Source organism: Xiphophorus maculatus, chromosome 22 (genome assembly GCF_002775205.1).
Source record: "Xiphophorus maculatus strain JP 163 A chromosome 22, X_maculatus-5.0-male, whole genome shotgun sequence".
Classification (NCBI taxonomy): domain Eukaryota; kingdom Metazoa; phylum Chordata; class Actinopteri; order Cyprinodontiformes; family Poeciliidae; genus Xiphophorus; species Xiphophorus maculatus.
The window spans coordinates 10335356-10355958 of NC_036464.1; the positions used below are offsets into that span (position 1 = coordinate 10335356).

General features: G+C 37.8%; 1 protein-coding gene across 1 annotated transcript in view; it reads left to right on the plus strand.

Annotated features, from left to right (window-relative positions):
- The first annotated feature begins 2449 nt into the window (after nucleotides 1-2449).
- The window catches only part of kcnk12 (potassium two pore domain channel subfamily K member 12), a 38105-nt gene continuing 19951 nt past the window's right edge, over nucleotides 2450-20603 (plus strand). The window contains exon 1 of the mRNA XM_005806825.3: nucleotides 2450-3366. Within this exon, the coding sequence (XP_005806882.2) occupies nucleotides 3027-3366 (340 nt within the window). The 5' untranslated portion in view covers nucleotides 2450-3026. The remainder of the gene's footprint in view (nucleotides 3367-20603) is intronic.

A 20603-nucleotide genomic window follows, 5' to 3' on the forward strand; every position in this document is an offset into this window, starting at 1 on the left:
AAATAAATTATTCTTTACGTCTTTAGAGACTAAATCACTGGGAATTTTGAAGCGAATGTTCTAGTATAATTACCTGAAACATGTGTTGGCTGCTTTGTGTGCTTGCTCAAAAATAGCATCAGTTAAAAAGAACAGATTGTTATTAAGTAAATGTGTCTCTGTGGTTTATTTCCCTGAAAACACAAAGAACCCAGATTGTTTTGTGTCAGACAGGCTTGTTCTCACCCACACTCTGGTGGACTGGGGACTCTAAATGGCCTGCAGGTATGAATAAGCGTCTGGACAGCAACTCTAAGAGCCTAATGACTTTCCCACCTTCCTGCCAGTGCATGCTGGCAAAGTCTTCATCACCCCCTATCCTCCACCCTTTCGCCATCCATGACCCTGAAAAAAATGAGTGAAGAGGGGAAAAAAAGGAACTGGAAACAAAAAACAAAATGTATTTTTTTCACTCCTCCTCATGCTTTTTCACCTCCAGTGCTGATGTACTGTCCTTAAATGAAGCCTATGACATAGAGATCCAAATAATTGATTATGATATCAAAATAAATACATAAGTCATTTTTCAAGGCCACAGACTCAATTTCTTATTAAAATCTTCTTTTGTTAAATGTTTCCTGCATGTTCAGGTGAAGATCAAACTTGACAAGGACAGGCTGTGTCACTGAGATAATTGTGCTGAGCGAGCCCTGGTTCTGCAGTCAGCCTTTATATTTGTAAGGCAATTAACCAGATTAGAAAGCATAATCAATAACGCCACCCTGTGCAACCCTGCTGCCATCTTCCCCTCTAGAGAAGGAAAGCTCTCCTGTCACAGCCCTGTTGATTCTGCATTTTCTGCTCAAAGCCTTTCTTTCATGTGGTCTTGATTTTTCAAAATTTATTCAGAAAAATGTGGACAATTTCAAAGAGTTTCTACTCCATTTTGCATTTTCTTTACCCTTTTCAAGCATCTGGAAGGTAATTGATTCTTAATTGATTATTCACCACAATGCAAATAGAAAGAAAGGAGTGTGTTATTTAGAAATAATCAGCGCACCACTATAATAAAAAAAAAAGTATTTTGTGGGAATCTGTTGTGTGGAGAAAAGTCTTGATTTCTTTTTTTTTCCTTTTACAGTCAGACACAGTTGGAAACAAAGAAGTGCATCATACAACACCCATCACACCAGGCTGCTTTCTTCAAGAACAGAGTTAGTGCATAATTTCTCATCTTAAATTAATTGAATGATGACAGCATCAGGGTGAGATCATACCCATCTGTACTTAACCAATTTCTTAATGTCACTGTGTCCAATGTTCGAAGACACACGTAATGTGGATCACATTTGTGCCCTGAAGGATGCTGTAAACCCTTTTCCAGAGTGGAAAGAAACAAAATGCAGCAACTTTTATCTTGAGAACAGAAATTCTATACTTATTTACCACATGTATAGATCCTTTCAAAATAAACCACACCTCTTAATTGTTTTCATATTTTGTCACATTATAGCCACAAACCTGGTATGTAGCACATTGTTTCCTTTAGAAAAATAATCAAAAATATAACATGTGCTGCATGTATTTGTATTCTAGCCTTATCCGTAAATATAATCAAGCTTCACCTCATTAGTTAACAGAGTTGTGTCTGTTTTAATCTCAATAAAAAATACAGCTACTCTCTAAAGACCTCAGAGGTTTTCTAGAGAGCATCATGAAAACCAAGGAGCACTAAACAGGTCGGAGGTCAAGAAGTTTAAACCAGATTGAAGTTATGAAGCAATACGAAGACATGCACTTGAACTGATAGAGCAGGCAAGGAGGTTATATGACAACTCTAAGGACTGAGGTAAAAGTTTAGATCTAGTCAAAGCCCAGACTTGAATCTAATTGAGAACGTTCAGACTCTACATCCAATTTCACTGGATTCAAACACTTTTGACAGAAAGAATGGGGAAAAAATATCAGTTTCTAGATTAAACCCTAAAAGACTTTCACCTATGATAGCAGAGGAAAGGGGTTCTATTAAGTATTGACTACAAATGCATACCACACTTTTCAGGTGGAATACTTTTGCAAGGCTCTGTGCAAGTTAGTTCTTGCAAACTAAGACAACAAGCTTATTTAGAATGTTTTATTTTTAATGTGATTGTCCTGATGATTAATCAGTTTCACGTCGCTGGTGTTAAGAGATTTTCTGCACAGATGCTTCCTTCCCGTTGAATATTTAATTTCGCTGCGTCTTTATCTCCGCGTTAAGACTTTTATTGGCTACCTCAAATATTTTTCTCAAATTTCCGCATGTGTACCCGCAATGCAAACATGAGTTTGATAAAAGCATATCGAGGCATGAGGTAACAAAGTCTGTCCGGGAGGGGAAAAGCACCCCGTGCCAACTGAAGACAACTAGAGAAGCGCGGGAATCCTCTTTTTTTTCTGCCAACTGCACAAGACCCGTTTTATAGTGAAGAGTGATCTCACCATATGCGCTGTGGTGGGATTCAGCGTGCCACTACAACATGCACACAACGACTGCGGCTTCGCTCTTCCCAGAACACCAAACCTGAGGATACAGGACTTTATTCAAGATCGACAGCGGGATAATCTGTAAGTTACGCCTCCCTTTTTTTATCTTTTGTGGAGACCTGGGGGGGTTTGGTGCAGGGGACTCGGAGGATACTGCTGCCTGTTGGTGCACATAGACGCGCGGGTCCTTGTTGGATTCAGTCTGCAGTCCACTTACCACCAACTGCATTGCCACACAGCCGTGGGAAGAGAATGTGTTTATTATGAAACTCTGCGCCCGCCTGGAGCTTTTCTTCTCAACTCTTTGTGGATCATCGCGCTTATGTCCGCATGTGGAGTGCAGATCATCACTCTTTGAAATAACTACAATGTGGTGCGCAAAGTAAAGTGGAGGAAATGTTGCATCCGCGCGCAGTGGACGGGCAGGACTGTGACTTCCAGAGCGTGCCCGCCGACCCGTGAACGCCGCACTCGATGTGGAGCTTGTCGCTGTCCGACGCGCGTGTGGTGCTGAAATTTGGATGATGCCCAGCCTGCGACTGCAGGGCTGCCGCTCCCTGCACCTGAACGAGGACAACGGCCGCTTCGTCCTGCTCGCCGTGCTCATCCTGGTGTACCTGCTGTGCGGCGCTGCGGTCTTCTCGGCCATAGAGAGGCCCTCGGAGCTGCGGGCTCACGGCCGCTGGAACGGGACGCTCCTCAACTTTAGTGAGACCTTCAACATCAGCCTGCAGGAGCTCAACTCTTTCCTGCGGGAGTACGAGGCCGCCATAGCCGCCGGGATCCGGGCTGACGCTCTGAGACCGAGATGGGATTTTACTGGAGCTTTTTATTTTGTTGGAACTGTGGTGTCGACTATAGGTGGGTGATGTTCGCAGCGTTCACTCAATGCCTTGACCTTTGAATCCATTTTGTTGCAGGCACATAGTGGAGAGAGAAAAAAAAGTCAACACACACTTGATAAAATGCCAGGTTTTACGATGCAGATAAATCACGAGAGAAAGGTAATTCAGTTTCCGAACTTTTTCAATCTTTAATGTGACCGATAGCTTTTATGAATCATCTGAGACTCCTTGTTTTACAGGAAATTCATCTAGAATTCATCTAGAATAAGACTCAACTCCTATTAAAGTCCTTCTGATTAACCCCAAATAAAGTTCAGCTGTGCTAGAAGGAGATTTTCTTAGCAAAACACCACAGAAAACAATAAAGACATCCATGAAGCAGAGAAAGAAAATATTGGAACTTAACATTTCTGGGAACTGAATGTTCCCCAAAAACCAGTGACAGAAAGTGGCTAGCTAAGAGGCATGCAGCTACATTTAAGCGTCTGCAGGAATTTCCAGCAAGTACTGATGGTGTTTAAAATGTCACTATACGGGGGACAAACGTGGCAATATATGAACCTTTTCTCTGAAATGACACCCAAGTTTGGTGTAAATAAGCAAAAAGCCATTTAAAGCTTCACAATAAGCCTAACAATGATGTTAAGATCAGAAGTGAAACTCCTTGTGCCCAGAAGTGAAACACAGTGAAGCATGGTGGTGGCAGCATCATGCATTGGGACCTTAACCATGTTCCAAATACCAGTCAAAGTTGACCCAAAACCTTCAAACTTTTCTAGAAAGCTAAGGATGAGGATGAACTTTAGATTTCTGCATGACAGTGACGCAAAGCTTGAATTACATCATCTGAAGGAGACTTAAGAGGAGAAAGAGACAGCAGACCAGAGTGAGATTTAAACTACAAAACGGTTTGAAAAAAGTTGTGAACAGAAAACGTTATCATCAGAAAGAGTTGAAAGTTTCTTGTAAAGAACAGCAGACAAATATTATCAGATCAAGAAGTGCCAAATACTGGCACGTAGTGAACTGATGGAACCAACACAAAGTACATGTTCAGGCCAATTTTATCTTGTTGTTTACTATTATTTATTTAAGACACTTGAAGTTTAAAATGAATGTGTCACATGGTGGTTTAAACAAAAGTTTTGAATGAAAAGGAGTAGCTGGAGAAAAGAAATCCTATATAGTCTACCTCTTATTGCAAAAGTCAATGCAATATAATATTAGCAACTAAGCATCAAACAAGATAACTTTTTAAAAACAAAACAGGCTACGTATAAAAACATAAAAAACAGCATATATATGTTATCTTTGTAATGATGCAGCACTCTGCTTGCTTTCATTTTTTATTTTGTATTTCCTCCTAACAGATTTAAGATTACATTTAAAGTGAGCTGCACAGGTCAATGGTGGAGAAAGTTCTGAACAATTATCTTGATCTCCTGTAATTTTAACAGGGATGTGTAAACAGTTTATATCCACTGTGGTGGTTTCTTCTTGAAAACATAAGTTAGAAGGTGTCCTAAAGCTGAAAATGAGGAACCACCTCACACTGAGAAGACAGTAGAAATTAAGTAATTTCAGGCCAGATGGGTTTTGGAGCCACATGTCTTTCTAAATGGTTAAATAATCATATCATTACTTTCAGTCTGGATATCTGAGGGACTGGAGCAGTCTCCCTGTGGATCACTTTCTTTCCGCTGGCTCGTTTGCAGAATACCAGATTAAACTCTTCTGTTTTTTGAGTTAGCTTTTATTTTGGTCGTGTGTTAAATTTTTGGCTCTGATGGACTTTTGGAAATAGGGGCAACATCTGACTTGTTTGCCATTTGGATTCGCTCGCTCATCGCTGGCTATAGGACAGCACCCATGGGTGCAGCCCCTCTTTTTTTGTCACATTTCTCATCAAACTAACAGGAATGTCAATGAGAAGCCCCTTTTACTCTCCTCCCCCCGTTTAACATTTACTCATGCAATAGGTCAGAAAAGAGCAAGTGTACCTCCCAGGGCAACCCGAGGGCCAACAGTGTAATGCTCTGCATGCCTGATGACTCTGACATCCACTTTCCACCCAAACACAGTCCTTACAGAAAGTATTTAGTTCCTTTTTTCACATTTGTTATGTTATGTAACCTTTGAAGTATTTAGTAACATCTCATGGGATTCACCAACACAACAAAGCTCCTAGAAAGGAAGAGTAACTTTTAGTTCAGCCCTCTTTTACCCGGATACCCCTAAATGAAATCTTGTGCAACCAGCTGCCTTCAGATGTGAACACAGATTGGTGGGCGTTGCTGAAATTAACAATCCTAAACACATTTTTTCTTCAGTAGGAACAGGAAAACAAGAGTTCATGGTCAAGTAAAGTTTATTTTTATAGCACATTTTAGCAACCAGACAGTTCAAAGTGCGTTACATCATAAAAACATCATACAGCCATCATTAACAAAACAAGCAATAAATATTACATTTTGTCAAATGGCATCAAAATCATCAAAATCAACTTTTCACTTGCTACTAAACAAATGCAACTCTTAATAGCTGGATTTTAAGTCTTGATTTAAAGGAACTCAGTGTTTCAGCTGTTTTCCAGTTCATTCCAGATTTGAGGAGCATAGAAGCTGAATGCTGCTTCTCCATGTTTGGTTCTGGTTCTGCAGATGAAGAGCAGACCAGAACCAGAGACCTGTGAGGTGTCGATGGCTGACACAACAACAACAGCAGATCTTTAATCCATTTTTTGTGCTACGCCACAGGAAGATGAATGGAGCTTGAGTTAATATTTAGCACCTTTTACTGGAATTACAGCTGCAAGTTTATAGAAACGGAAACATTTGCCAATGTCACTTCACTCTGTGAAAAGCAATTTTAGAGTCTTTCCACAAATTCTCGTTTAGAATCAGGTCAGGATTTTGATATTAATATGCTTTTAAGCCCGATTCCATGGCTCTGGCTGTATATTTTATACTGTGATGCTAAAAGATGAACCTCTGCCTCAGTCAAGTAGAGCTTTGTTGTTCCTGGCAGGTTTTCTTCAAGGATTGACACGCATTTATTATAAACCATGACCAGTTTCCCAGTTCCTGCTGAAGAAAAGCAGATCCACTCCTTTGTTTCACTAGGTGTGGACAACTTCATTTTGTCGACAGATTCGTACCTGAGTTGTACCTCCAGTCAGCAAGGTCACTCTCAGCTGTTTCTCTGATTAATGCTTGTCTCCTAGTTTTGGTGGATAGACTGTCTCTACCTTGGAACCTTTTAGATACTTAGTGGAGCAGCTAATGAGCAATGTTTAAAACATAAAATATTCTTAAATAATCTAATCTTCCTTTAAAATTCTCTACAATTTTATCTTTGACCTGTCTGCTGTGTTCCTTTGAGGACAAAAACAATTAATCAGATTAATCGTGATGAACTGAGTATTGAAATAATTGTCAACTGATTTAGTAATTGATGAATTGTTAACTAAAGTATACAGACTTTAAAAAATAGGCCAGATGCTGAAAAAACATATTAAGAGCAGAGATTAAGCCAAAACTGTAGGAACTCCTCAGATTGTATAGTTTTAGCTTCACCCAGTTCAGTAGGAATGCTGTTATTGCAGATTAGGCAATAAAATCTTTATTTAATTTAAAAAAGAAAGTGAATTGTTTGTTGATTTTCATCTTTTATCGTGTTTATACTATTGTATTAAAGAGGCTTAAGTAGTTAATTGAAAAATCTGTAGAATGTGCAATTTTTTTATCTGATGAATTGATTAGTCACCAGAATAATCAATTGCTAAAACAATTTTTATCTGCAGCCCTATTTCCTTTGTGAACATAAGGTTTGTTCACTAATGCTCTGAAACAAACCTATGAATCTTACGAGTTTAATTTAATATTCACATATGAGATTTGACTTGTGAGGCAATATGCCGCAGCTTATTTAATTTGGGTGTTTCAATTAAAGAAAGATGAATACAAATTTAGCTCAGATGACAGATTTTTATTGATTTATTATTATTTTCCTATTACTTCTCTTACTTTGTGTTGTGCTATCTCGTAAAATCCCACTAACATACATTGAAGTTTGTGGTTGTGCCAAGACAAAATGTGAAAAAATTGAATGCACACTTTGGCAAAGCCCTTTGGACAGAGAGTGAATATAAATGGATGAAAACAGCCCAGGTTATAATCAAAGCTGACAGCAGCTTTATCTCAGACCTCACCCTAAACACAAACATATATCCGTATACGTGCAACATGGTGGCATCCCCTGGCAACTATTTTTAATTGAAAGCTGCAGCGAGACAGAATGTGAGAGGAAACTGATGGTCATGTTTGCTATGATTCCTCGGGGAAAATTGGATTCACATAGGCAGAACTGTCACAACTTTATTTACTGTAGACCTGTCAGGAGAGCTTTATTGGTCCTCCCACCTTCCGCTCTTGGATACACAAATGCACTCATACGCAGCTCTCAGGACGACCGCGCACTCAGCCACCGCAGCTGTGTTTGCTTACATGTCTGTGGCAGGTTGTCCTCCTTTGTACTTTAGTTGTCATGCAACATCACTGTCTTCCCTGACAGGTAGATTATCTAAACTGACTCAGCTGTGTGGGGAAAGGAGGGAGTTAAAGTGAGATGTTAATATTCTGTGTTTCTCCAGTAGTTTTTCTGTTAGATTTCCTTTTGGGATTTCATCCAGCTTTGATCTCCTCCACCAACCTCATCCACATGTCTGCGTATGCTGTCTTTTGGCATGCTGGTGAGCTGCTGATATGAAAGGGATTTGAGGACCTCCCCACATCACTTTTTATAAAAGCGGCTTTCCCCCCTGTGAGCTCTGGATGCTCCTCCTAAACACTTCCTGTCTCTGACTCAGCTGTGGGAGAGGCTTCAAATCAGCAGTGACTCTTTGCTCCCCTTGATGTACCTCCATGGTATCACTTTGAAAGATAAAAGCAAAGCTGTGGCCACATGATGCGGTTGTTTACCAGAGGTTTGTGCGCAGGATCAATGACTACTAGGTGCTTTCAGGGATGCGTTGTTGTAGGAATACAGGAAAGATTGTCCAAAAAATGCTATCTCGCTCAAATGGGGTCAAAACAACTGCAATGTTTGCTGACTTTAGATAATCAGAAATGAGAACATCTGCGGCTCTGTGGCCTTTCAGTGCATAACAGGAGTTTTCCTCCAGCAACTACTATATTATTCTCTTAGGCTGGTGAACCCATTGGTGCAAAATAGGTATTCTGGATTAAGAACCAGATAGGATGTTCACCACTTTTTCAAATATAAGCCAAGCTGTTTCCCATGGCAACCATAATCTTAAATCATTTCCTCTAACAAGCCACCATGCCCTCTTAACCCCAGAACAGTAGCACATACTTTGTTCCTCTATCACTAATTTATATTCAGCTGTCAGTCACTTTGGCGCATTTCTCACATCTCTGTTAAAATTTGCAAATTTTTTAACAAATTTTGCACTGATTTTGCAGTTAGTGCTCAAATTAATTAGTGCAAACTGTTAATCTTAGTTTGAACTAAGGCTGCAGAATATCATCAGTGACAGTTGAGGTTCACCTGAGAGAAACTGTTGAATTTGGGAAATGTTTTCAGGAATGTACGATAAATAAATGCTTCACAGATTCTGACAACTAGTTCAACATTTTCTTTAATGAAATGGATCAAGTAATGAAATGAGGAACATTTTAGAGGATGATTAATCAGCATTCATAAGTGTTGTTCATTTTTGACTGATAAGCAAAGGAAAATGTCGTAAACACAGAATTGATATGATTAAGGAGTTAAGGCAGTGTTGTTCTAATATGTGCATAAAGTAGAGAATCTCTGAAACACTCCCAAGGAGAATAAAAACAGCGACATTTTTACTTTCCACATATATAGAAAAAAAAGAAGCAAAGCAATAATTACAGAACATGTTCACTAACTGCAAAGGGTTTCTTGGTAGCTGTTGCGAGGTAAAATGGCATGACTACAACTTCCGTTGTATGTAAACAAACCTCAGAAAGGTTTTACTCTTTTGGTGGCATGCCAAAGTCACCAAGCAATCTCTAATCTAAGGTGGAAATCACCAAACTACATGCATGTGGAAAAACACAGGGATGTGTGATGAGAAACACACTTATTTTTGTGATGTCAGTAAGTAGCCAGGTCATTGAGAGAGCAGTAGAGTGCTTGGGTGGAAATCCCCTGATGTTATTCTTCTTTAATGAGGTTGAATGAGGTTGGCACCTTTTATGGTCCCCACCAGTTGCTGATTTAATACTAAGTTGTAAAACCTCTGACTTAAGTTCAGCCGACAACACAGGTAATTAGATTTTGACATAAAATCACAGTTAGTGGTAAAATCGATACATTTCCTATTCTTCTGCCATACCTGATGAAACAATAAATGTTTTAGTTTTCTTAACATATAAAATGAACCCAAAATATTTTAAAATGTCTAAATATTTTAGACATTCTGGTTAAATGTTCTTGGCTTTAAAGGATGAAACACTTGTTGAGTGTGAGACGTTTACTGTCAAACATCTAACATGTAGGTCAGAAGTTTACATACAGTCATGAATGTCAGATTGATTTTGTGAAGTTCTTTTTAAAGCCAGAGTAATATTTGGATTCATGTGATTCAGCAAAAAAATTACTTTTTTATTGCTATCAACAACCTAGTAGCATAACTGTCAGAAATGGTGAAGTTCATTAAACTTGTTTGGTCACCTGCAATGAACGGTTTTAAGCAACCAGATGAACTTATCAGATGCAATAAGGAGCAGCTGAGGTAAAATGAAAGCAGGGAAACCAAAGGAATAATTAGCACAGTGGAGCTGGACCAAGACGAAAAGATCTGGAACCAAAAGGGGAAAAGCCTGACAAATAATTTAAAAGAAATAGATACAAATACACAAGAAACAGAACAAAAGAATAAACAAAAAATCTAAACTTAAAGGGATGCACATGTATGTCAAAAACATAGAAGTTATAATAATGAACTAAATATGGGAAGACCATAAGAACATAAATAAACCACAAGAGAAATATTAAAATGCAAACACTAAGGAAAACCAAAACGTAAAATCCCCATGATAAATGCAGTGGTTTGCAACCATTCCAATCCAAAGAGACATTTCTGTTCTCATTCAAGTTAAATAAAACTTCACTAGAGTCACAATTAAGTTTTATTTATTTATTTATTAACATTGTGTTTTGAAAAAGGACAACTTACAATTTCCTACCGTAAATTTGTCGTCATTTTTAAAGAACCACTATTTTAATTTGCATTTAAATTAAAGAAAACCATACGGAGAACGCATATATTTTCTTCTATGATGTGTTCATATTTGTGGGGGGAAATCGCATAGTTTCCAACCTATTTAGAGGAAAATTTGTTTTAAAAACATTTCTGATACTTTTAGCGTCATTCTGTTGTGAAAATAAAATACAGCTATTCCATGAAAAACTGCAAAACTGGCATTTTTTATTAAATGTATATTTAAAATATCAACATTTGATTCATTTTTAGCCAGTTATTACAGCCATTGTGGAAGATCCAAAAAGCCACTTGTGGTTCCAAATGCAGACTAAAATAATCATTTTATATTAAATATTCACATTCTGTCAAGACAATTGGACAAATTCTTATCCAGAATTATGACAAGAGCTTGTTGATGTGTGTAAAATGTGTAGCTGAAGTCCTTTTAACAAGATATTAGTGGGGTGTATGGAAAATGTTGACTGTGTGAAGAAATTCTACAATAATTTGTGGGGGAAAAAATTTAATCGTTAAAATTCTTCATATTACAAGCCAGAATTTAAACGACATGCATGCCTAAAATGAGTTTAAGTTAAAAAATGAGTTCTAATTTGCTGAACAATTGACCCAGAAGGCTCCCTCTTTTCAAAGCAATGATCATTTGACAGACAAAAAGAAAAACAGCCATGGTGTGTATTTTCCAATCACAACTCATTTATCGTGTGTGGGCGCCTGGCCGACTCTGAAACCTTTCTACTGACAAACAAGAAATACTGTTTACAGGAGACTCCAACATTCGTCTGGCTGTTGGTTCGGCAAATCATTCCCCAAAGGACCATCAGTGCCTAATGACTTCACTGATCCCCTGATTTTTCCTTCAGCATTATTTATTTCTCCAAGTATTTACCATGATGAGCCAGGCTGTCCTTTCAGGCAGTCATGAATTGAATCTTTTTCTACAGAAGAAAAGCTTTGCTGTAATTAGTAGCTCTTTGCGATTACTTTTTTCATAATTAACTATAACTAATAATTAACTTTGTACACCTTCATTTATCTGGATACCATGTTGTCTCTTTTCATGTCTGAAAATTACATTAAGCTGTATATTTAATCAAGATTTCAGACCTTGATGTTAGAAAAAAGTATCAACCTCTGACTAAGTTCTAAGTTTATTTTTGTAGCACATTTCAGCAACAATTTGCATGTGCACTTTGAACTGCTTTGTCATGCAAAGCAGTTCAATTAAAAGCATAGCGCAATAACCTATTGTGTTGAGAACAGCAAACAAGCAATAAACATTATGTTTTTGAATGCCATGATCAAAATCATCTGCAAATATTGGAATAAACGCTAAAACTTTTTAAGAGATTTTAAGAGACTCAAATTCTATATACTGCAAACCTAGAAAATGCATCATAGACGAACGGCTGCACTGAAGCGATGCACTAATAGTCCAATTCAGGGTTTAACTTCTTACCGAAGGAGTTTACATGGAGACAAAAGAGGCTGACTTCCAGCAGAGTTTATTCTAATAAATGACCTTTGCATGATGCAGAACTTGGCAGAAGTCAATGAGACTGAAAACCAGACAACAATCTGGGAAGGAGGTGAGATGGGATGGGGAAATTTTTAGATGCAGAACAAGATTTTCATTCATGTTAGCCAAAACTTAAAGCCAGGTGACATAAAGCAAGAATATCACATATAACTGTATCACAATACTGTTTTCAATGGCAACTGATGAGGAATTGGCGGGAGACTCACTTTCCCCCAAATCTAAAAAAAAAAACAACAAAAAAACAGCAAAAGTAGAAAACAAGACAGCATGCGTGATAGTAGCACCTCCTGTTGGCTTGGCCATGTGAGAATAGTAAATCACACTCTCAGTTTGCAGGAACTCTAGTTCATATCCTGCCACATATAACATCCTGTTGAGATCGTGGATTATTTATGATGCTATGTGTAGCTAACTAGTATTGGAATGAAAAAGTCAAATATAAACATGAACAGGTAATTTTTCACAGTAATTTCACCCTGTTATTTATTTTTTTGTTGTTGTTGTGGTTTGAGAGCGTCTTGCACCATAGATGGTTTAAGAGCTCACAAAGTTTTTAAATAATAAGGCCAGTTTCTCTGCTGCTTCAGTTGCTTAAAGGTTTCTGCTTGATGAAGTGAGTGACGCTTTATTTATGCAGACAGAGAGTCTGCAGACAGTGCGTTGTATTGGAATAAAAGAGATTTCTATTGTGTTAAAGTTGATCTGCTGCCTCTTATTAATTTCACCGTTTTCTCAGAAAGAAGAAGGGATCAAGTTTATTTTCAACACAGAGGTGCTGTTTGAGTTTAGCACCTTTATAGAGTCCACAGCATTAAACATCACAATAAATTGGTTTGAAGGGTCAGACAGAATCAGAATTGATGCAACAATAAGGTGTAGTTTCATTATAATGTTTAATGATTTCTCAAATAACAAAACGTTTCTCATCAGGAGATGCTGACCGATCAGCAGCACCGCAGGGCTTTAATTTCCCCTGAAGGGGGAAAGCTGCTCCCATCAGGTATGAAGGGAAACCAATTATTCCTCTTGTAAACACTGCCTTGTACATACGTCAGGAGAGGTTGTACATTCAACCACTGGGCAGTGGAGCTGTGGGCATGAGGTCAGCGGTGGGGTCAGCGTTTTACAGACACATCTTTCATTATATCTCTCATTTAGCTGAGGTCCAAATGATGGGACGTGTCCCCTGGGAGAGCCAGTCAGGCAGCAGATGCTTCCACAATTAGGGGGGAACGGGTGAAGCTGTTGTCCAGAAAAAAAAAAGAGCTCCATGTCAACAAAGGCCAGAAGGTATGAAGGTTTCAGCTGGGAAATTTCTACCCTGGTTCGTAATGAGGAAGACCAGGTCTGACTCTGTGTTGGAGGAGATGTGTGGCTGGATACAAAATGTTAAAACTCTTCCGGTTTATTGAATGCATTTTAACTGAACTTTAATGGAAAGACCAACATGACCTTGTTAATTATTTTAAAGTGAAAGGAAAAGAAAATATAAAAATAGTTTAAAAATACATACTATGCCATTTGTTTGCACTGAACCCCTTTTACTCTGAGATCCCTAAATAACTGTCAATGCAACTAATTAGTGCAAATTAAACCTTCCAGTTTAATTTGAGTATTAACTGAGCTGTTCTGTAAATGCCTCAGAGGTTTATGAGAAAATATTGGAGCACATTGAGCATCATTATTGTCAAGGATCACAACAGTTTAAAGCAGAATAATTTTTATTTAAAACCATTGACCAAACGTTCAACATCTAATGGAGGGTTGTTGAATTTCTCATCAGAAGATAAAACAAATGACACAACTATAACTTTTTAAGACAGCAATGTGTCTTTACAAGTTAAATGTTTGATTTCCATCTGTGCAAAGCTGTAATAGCTATAACCCCTAAAATTTGCACTTATCACTACAACAAAAAGTGATTTTACAAAGTGTTGAATTGGTGGGTAAAGATAAAACAGAGTTTTCATTTTTTTTAACCATTGTACCCAACTTTTCTACTTGTTACACATGTGTTACTTGTGTAGGTGTAGCAGATAAAAATCTGTCAGGGCTGGTTGTTTTAATATCGCAAATCTGAAACCATGTTTCACGTTTAATCTATACTTTTCCAATTGATTTATGACTGCTGATGTTTGAAAGGTTTCCTATGAGAGCCTGCTTGTGTTGTGCTAGATGGAGGAACCTGACTTTAACTGGCTTGATGAAGAGCTCTAGTGTTAGCAGCTTGATTTATGAAACCCAGATTTCTTGATCTGATTAATTCTGGCAACCAGTAAATAATCAGGATGCAAAATTGGCAAAAGAGCAGAAAGAAGCAGAAAGAAACCAAAAAAGAAAACTAAATTACCAGATAGGGAGTGAGTGGAAAATGACTAAGAGCATCACGAAATCTGGTCTCTGGCATGAAATCATGAGGCTCAGCTGGTGGTCAGACTTTTTAGCACATGCTGTCTTAATTCCTCTAATCAGCAGACAAGCAAAGAAAGACAAGTGCTCCTCAGAAAAGCACAGTAGCAGACATTAAAGAATACAATAAAGGAAATAAACTCATGAACAATCAGTCAGGATAAGGACTCTTTACATAAGTATGTGACATATTCTGTTTTATAATCTTTCTGCATATGCTGCATAGTCTACAAACTCTTCCTTTTGCACACTGAACAAAGCGGACATACTCTACTTAAAGTCTTCAGTGCTGCACTAAACTACATACAGTTTTAACCCTCTGACTTTTAATAGTGTAGCATTGCCCTACATTTCCAGTCTTAGCCTTCCTGTTTTTATTCTCATTAAGGAGGGCACAAGAGCCTGTTCTGCTAACACAGTTTCCATCAATATGGTTGCTATTTATAACCCTCAGTTAGGGCTGATAGCTGACAACTGCCAATTAGGACATTAGGACGACTTTCTGTAGAAGTTTCGGGGTTTATGTATCTTATTATTAGTCACTGCACAGATATTTCAGAGAAGAACAGTTGCTAAAAAATTGAGCAATAGGTTTCAATGTTTTGAGAGAAAGTGGATATGCCCAGTTAGAGCATGAGGCTATTGTACAGTTTTGTGTTTTGGGATGTTTATTCCTTGGGATAAATTGTGTCCTGCTTGTACTTGCCCCCTGGCAGCTACTGCAGCATCCTGCTCCACAATAGCTGTAGCCACCCACAATGGGAGACAAGGCAAATAAGATAGTTTAACGCCACCAAACAGACCCACATTCTGATTTGTTTTGCTTTAAATGAGGTCTGGTTTAGTCTCAGTGCAGTCGAAACCTTTCAGAATGACAAATAATAACATGGGAGTGACAAGAGGAGGAGAAATAACTAATAAGACAACTGTTGATGCAGTCACAGTAACCTGGTAAATATTTAAATAAAATTTTACTACAATCAGAATAAACTAAACGTAAGCACATTCTGTAGTTTTATAGTTTTACTGGAGGTACAAAATTTATATTGCACAAATATTAGCTTAAACAAACGTCTTCTTTTGCAGCACCATGGACAGCACCAAAATGTCTCTGCACGCAAACAGATTATTTTATTTTGGGGGGTTTATAACGTCCTGTTGGAGCCACACACTAATTTCCACAGAACATCAGTCACATGAAGAGTCACAGACAGACTCCTTGTACTAATTACATGCACCACCTCCTTTGCCCTGCGATATTAAAATTGATCTTTAGAAAAGCCGGACTTAGACAAGATACTTTCAGTCACAAGCTGATTGCTCATAACCTAATCCCAAATTAGCTGCCTTATTGTTTTATTTAAGATCTCTACAGATGAGGAAATCATACACTAGAGTGCATGCAAAATGCAAAATTTCTCATTTGTTGACAGGAATTACAGCACATGTATGCTTTCACAAGCACTGTTCCCTTCCTTTCTAAATTTGGAAATCTGGTAACAAATCACAAACATTTGATTTTATTCCACACAGCGTCACAAGGGAGAGTCACATTAACTTTCTAGCATCAAAGAGAGATTAGGTAACACTGCAGACATTGAGTTTCTGCAGCTTTTCCACTGGCTGGGGTGGAAACAGGATAAAATGTGTGAATGGAACAAAAACACATATTTCTCCACATTTTATTTCACTTTAAATATTTTTATATATTATAATAAAGATACTTGTTGCCTTTCCAACTGATTACTTTATACTGAATGACATCATCATGTAAAAACAAAGACAACAAAACAACCTAATGAAATCAGATGTACATTGAATAGCACTTCAATCCAAAATATATATCGTTTATACATCAGATCATTTAATGACAACTTGTAAAAAGCCCAACTGATTGCATCTAGTCATTGATTTTTCTGCTAATCTTTGTCCCGAGCAAGCATGTGGCGACAGTGGCAAGCAACCATTTCCCTGTAACAGGAAGAAACCTCCAGCTGAGACAGACTCAGCATGAGAGACCAGGACAGGAAGGAGACACGGTGTAACAACAGCATTAGTGGACCAGGAATACTTTTTCAAAAAGACAAAGGTAGAAAAAACATAAAGTAAAATTAAGGCATAACCTGAAAATAGCAAGAGAAAAAAACAAAGTTCTCCAGAAAATTCACCAGTTATCAACAACAATAATTTGAACAAAAGTTAGTGAACAACATGACCTGGAAGTTAACCCGATAAGCTTAGATGATGAAAATAATTAATGGCATTCATAATGGGTGTTTTGTAGAGTAACTGCAGGCCAATGTGTTAAAAAAAAAAACGCATTCATTCATCCGAATATTTCTTCTGAAGCAGCAGTTTTTAAAGGAATCTAAATATCTACTTATTTTTTGGAGGAGTGGTTTAATATGAACAAAGTGAGAGTCATTGTGTCTCAACTTCGTCTTTGTCTGAGGGAGCTCTTTTCTTACTGAAGTATGGTCTGCAGTGCAGCGATAAAGCTTCTACAAGGATTCCTAATGGCTTTATGACGAGAAATAATGCCAAAAAAAATAAATCAGAATTCTGTCCTTCCATATTCTCATAGTTTTGTGATTATAAATGTCAGTTCACAATTTGACTTAATGCCAGGCTTACAATAATAGGCAATTAATGTTGAGAAGGTGCATGAGGAGATTGCTGCTTGGCAATTTAAATGAAGCTTTTACCACTACAACATCTTTCAGAAATTACAAAAGATATATACATTGTCAGTTTATTAAACTTCCCTTATTTCTTTATAATAAGAAGCAGGTCTTAGCTAACGATGTTTATGCACTACAAAGACACAAAGTATTACAGAGTATTTTTTGTCTGGTTTCTAGAGCAAATATCTTCAGATAAAATCAACTTACAAGTCAGTTTCAGCAAGTTATAGGAGCTTGTTTTAAGTCAATAATTCCTTAATATTCATAAAAACAACTAGTTGCGCTGCCAGATTATTTCACTTATAACTTGGGAAAAATGTCTTGGTATGAGTGAAGTAATCTGCCAGTGGAACTAGTAGTTTCTAAATTTATTTTAGAAACATGTTCTTAAAGCAAGCTCCTATATTTTGCTGAAAACTTACTTGTAAGTTACTTTTGTCCTATTTCAAATGTACTAAGATATTTGCACTAGAAACTAGACCAAAAATACTTGGTAAGATTTAGTGTTTTTGCAGCATAGACAAAAGTAAAAATAAACTAATAACTAGCTTGAAAATAAATCAGCAGTCTTTTATGACTGTTGTGTGTTTCATAAAGTCATTAAATGTTTATTCTCATTTCTCCATAGTCGATATTTCGCTCTGATTTTTTTTTTTGAGTCACTTTCAAAACACGCTGATTTTGCAGCTGAACTTTATTGACCCTCCCTGGTGAGGTCGGTGAGACTATTACATGCCTGACCGGACCCTGTGTATCTAGAGGAGAATAGCACATTAAAGGCCTCCCCTGTACTGTCCTGTGCTTTGTAAATCCACGTGGCACTGAGGTTACGAGACGGTATCACCTCAGCCTGGTGGAGCGTGCATCTGGCATTTAAGCTGTGAGAGAAACCACGTAATAGACGGCTAACTTTTGACGGTGCGCTGTGTTTTCACAGCAAGGTGGTGTTCTCTTATTTAGATTAATTGATGTGTGCGGCCTTGCTGAGAAGAAAACCATCTGTGTTGTTGTTACTGTTGGTACATGCGCTACCAGGAGGTGGGTGGGACCTGTTTGCAATCTGTGAAAGCGAATTCATCGTGTTTGTGGTCCGTCTCTCACGTTGCTGCCAGACTCTGCTGACTCCTCTCTAGCAGCTATCTCTAGTCTGCTTGTAATTACCACATGAAAACTTGATTTTATTTGTCCTTTTAACTACTTGAAAGCCACATGTTGTGAATCTGCCTGGCTATGCCGCACAGAATGAGAATCACCTCAATGGACTGATGTGAGTCGGTCAATAAGACTGTTTTTCTTCCCAGTTTCGGCTGCCGTCTGTCCCCCCCGCCCCCTCTTTAGATCTCTTCGGACTGCTGGGTGAAATCACAGGCTCAGAGGAAATGTCACTGTTAAAAATGGAAAACAGAGGGCCTTCAGTCACATGAAAGGCACCACAGGTCCTTTTAGAAAGTGCACAGTCCAGATGCTCAGCATAAAAATTGCCTCACTGGTGATTTTACGTCGAGCTGAACACCAGATAAGCAGCATAGACGTTCTGTAAAGATGAGTCTAATTTTCTGTACAATACATATTATATCTATCTTAAAGCTGCTCTACTCAGCATTTTCTATGATGAAATGAAACCAGAGGTAGGCTGAGTTCACACACAATTACCTTTACTGGCCACAAGTTAAAGCTTAACAGAAAAATAACAATTAAGTTATGGTTGTTTAGGTAATTTTACCTCTTTAACACCATTAGGTTTAACGTTGAGCAACATTTTAACTTGGTAACTACAATTACAGCAAGTGTGTCTCATAATGTAAACAAGAGATTTGTGCTATTTAAGTGTCAACCCCATTATAGGATGCAAAGGAAGGTTAAAATTCACTGAAAAATCATTGTTACTGTCTCAGAAATTAGACAGTTGTGTCTAAGGTCAGCTGTGTTTGGGAATATAACTCTAATGTGTTACCTCTAATATTCTGCATGTTTAATGTAAATCACTGCGTTTCCAATGTTAGCCTTGATTTGCTCTTTTCTCACAAAGGCTGAATACATTTGTGCCAATAACTTCTAGAAAAATTCAAACTGGTGATATTAGTAATTACAGACCCTAAGTGGGCAAATAGAGTACGGTAATAAATGGGCGACACATCTGGTAATGATGTGTACAAACTCCTCCAAATAATGTTGATCTTCCAGTTTGCATTTATGTTAAAGCAGAACAAATTTCAAGATTTGTTGACGTTGCTCACTTCAAGATTATCTATAAAGCTCTAAAAATAAATTTTTGTGTCTTTCTCAACTTTTTGCCAGAGCTGGATCATATGGGACCCACAGCAAAATTTTATGTGGGAGTTCAACTTCAAGTTATTACCCGTCGCCCACCAAAGCAACACAAATACAGTTTTGTTTTGCATTTTGCAGTGTTAGATTCATTGTTTACAACTAAACCCAGAATAAAATTAGCAGTATCCCAGGCTGTGTTGTGCTTTATTTGTTAAATGAACAGAAATTAAACACAGATCACCAGTCATAATAAAACTAGCGTCATTATCTGTATAATTGTGACTGATATATTTCCTTTAAATTCTTGGAAAATTTGAGATTTAGAAACCTTTGGAGTGATTTTAAAAATAGACTTGTTTTGTAATGAAGTTTGATTAATGTCCCCAGTTGCAGCACAGAAGCAAGCTGCATGACTCGAATAGCTCTAATAAACCTGCACAGAGATAATTACACTGCAGTCAGGGACAAATAAAAGGCAGAGCTTCGAAATAAAAAACTAAAATCCCTCAAAAAACATCTGCTGATGGTTTCAAACACAAACAAAAACCTGGAGTGACACTGAAACAGAGAGCAAGCAAATTAAAACAGGAAACAATGTTTATCAAGAGAAACGTTGGCTAAGCAGTGAAATGAAATGAAAAGCTCAATTAAAAAGAATACTTCGGAGTGCGAGGCTGAGGCTCTGGAGCTGGAAGTGAGGAAGGCGATGCTGAGGCTGAGAAAGAGAAGGGTTTACAGAATATCTCAGCTAATCCTGTCTGGTGCTCCATCTCATCCTCCTGTAGCAGTTTTAAATGAAAGCACCCAGTGGAGATCCAATAACAAAACTCTAGACTCTCCTGTTGCTATCAGTCTTGACCAAAGTCCACAGAGCTGAGCCACAGTTTTACAAAATATGTATCTGCTATTTCTTTCTATTCCAGGAAGTCAGTAGTTTAAGTTCATTTCTGGTCGATGTGGACACAAACTCAAAGTTTAACAGATTATGACACATTCTTGAGAAACATAAATAAAGTGAGATGAGATAAAATGTTCAGTTGATTCTAATTTATGTGTATTGACCAAATTAAATTTGT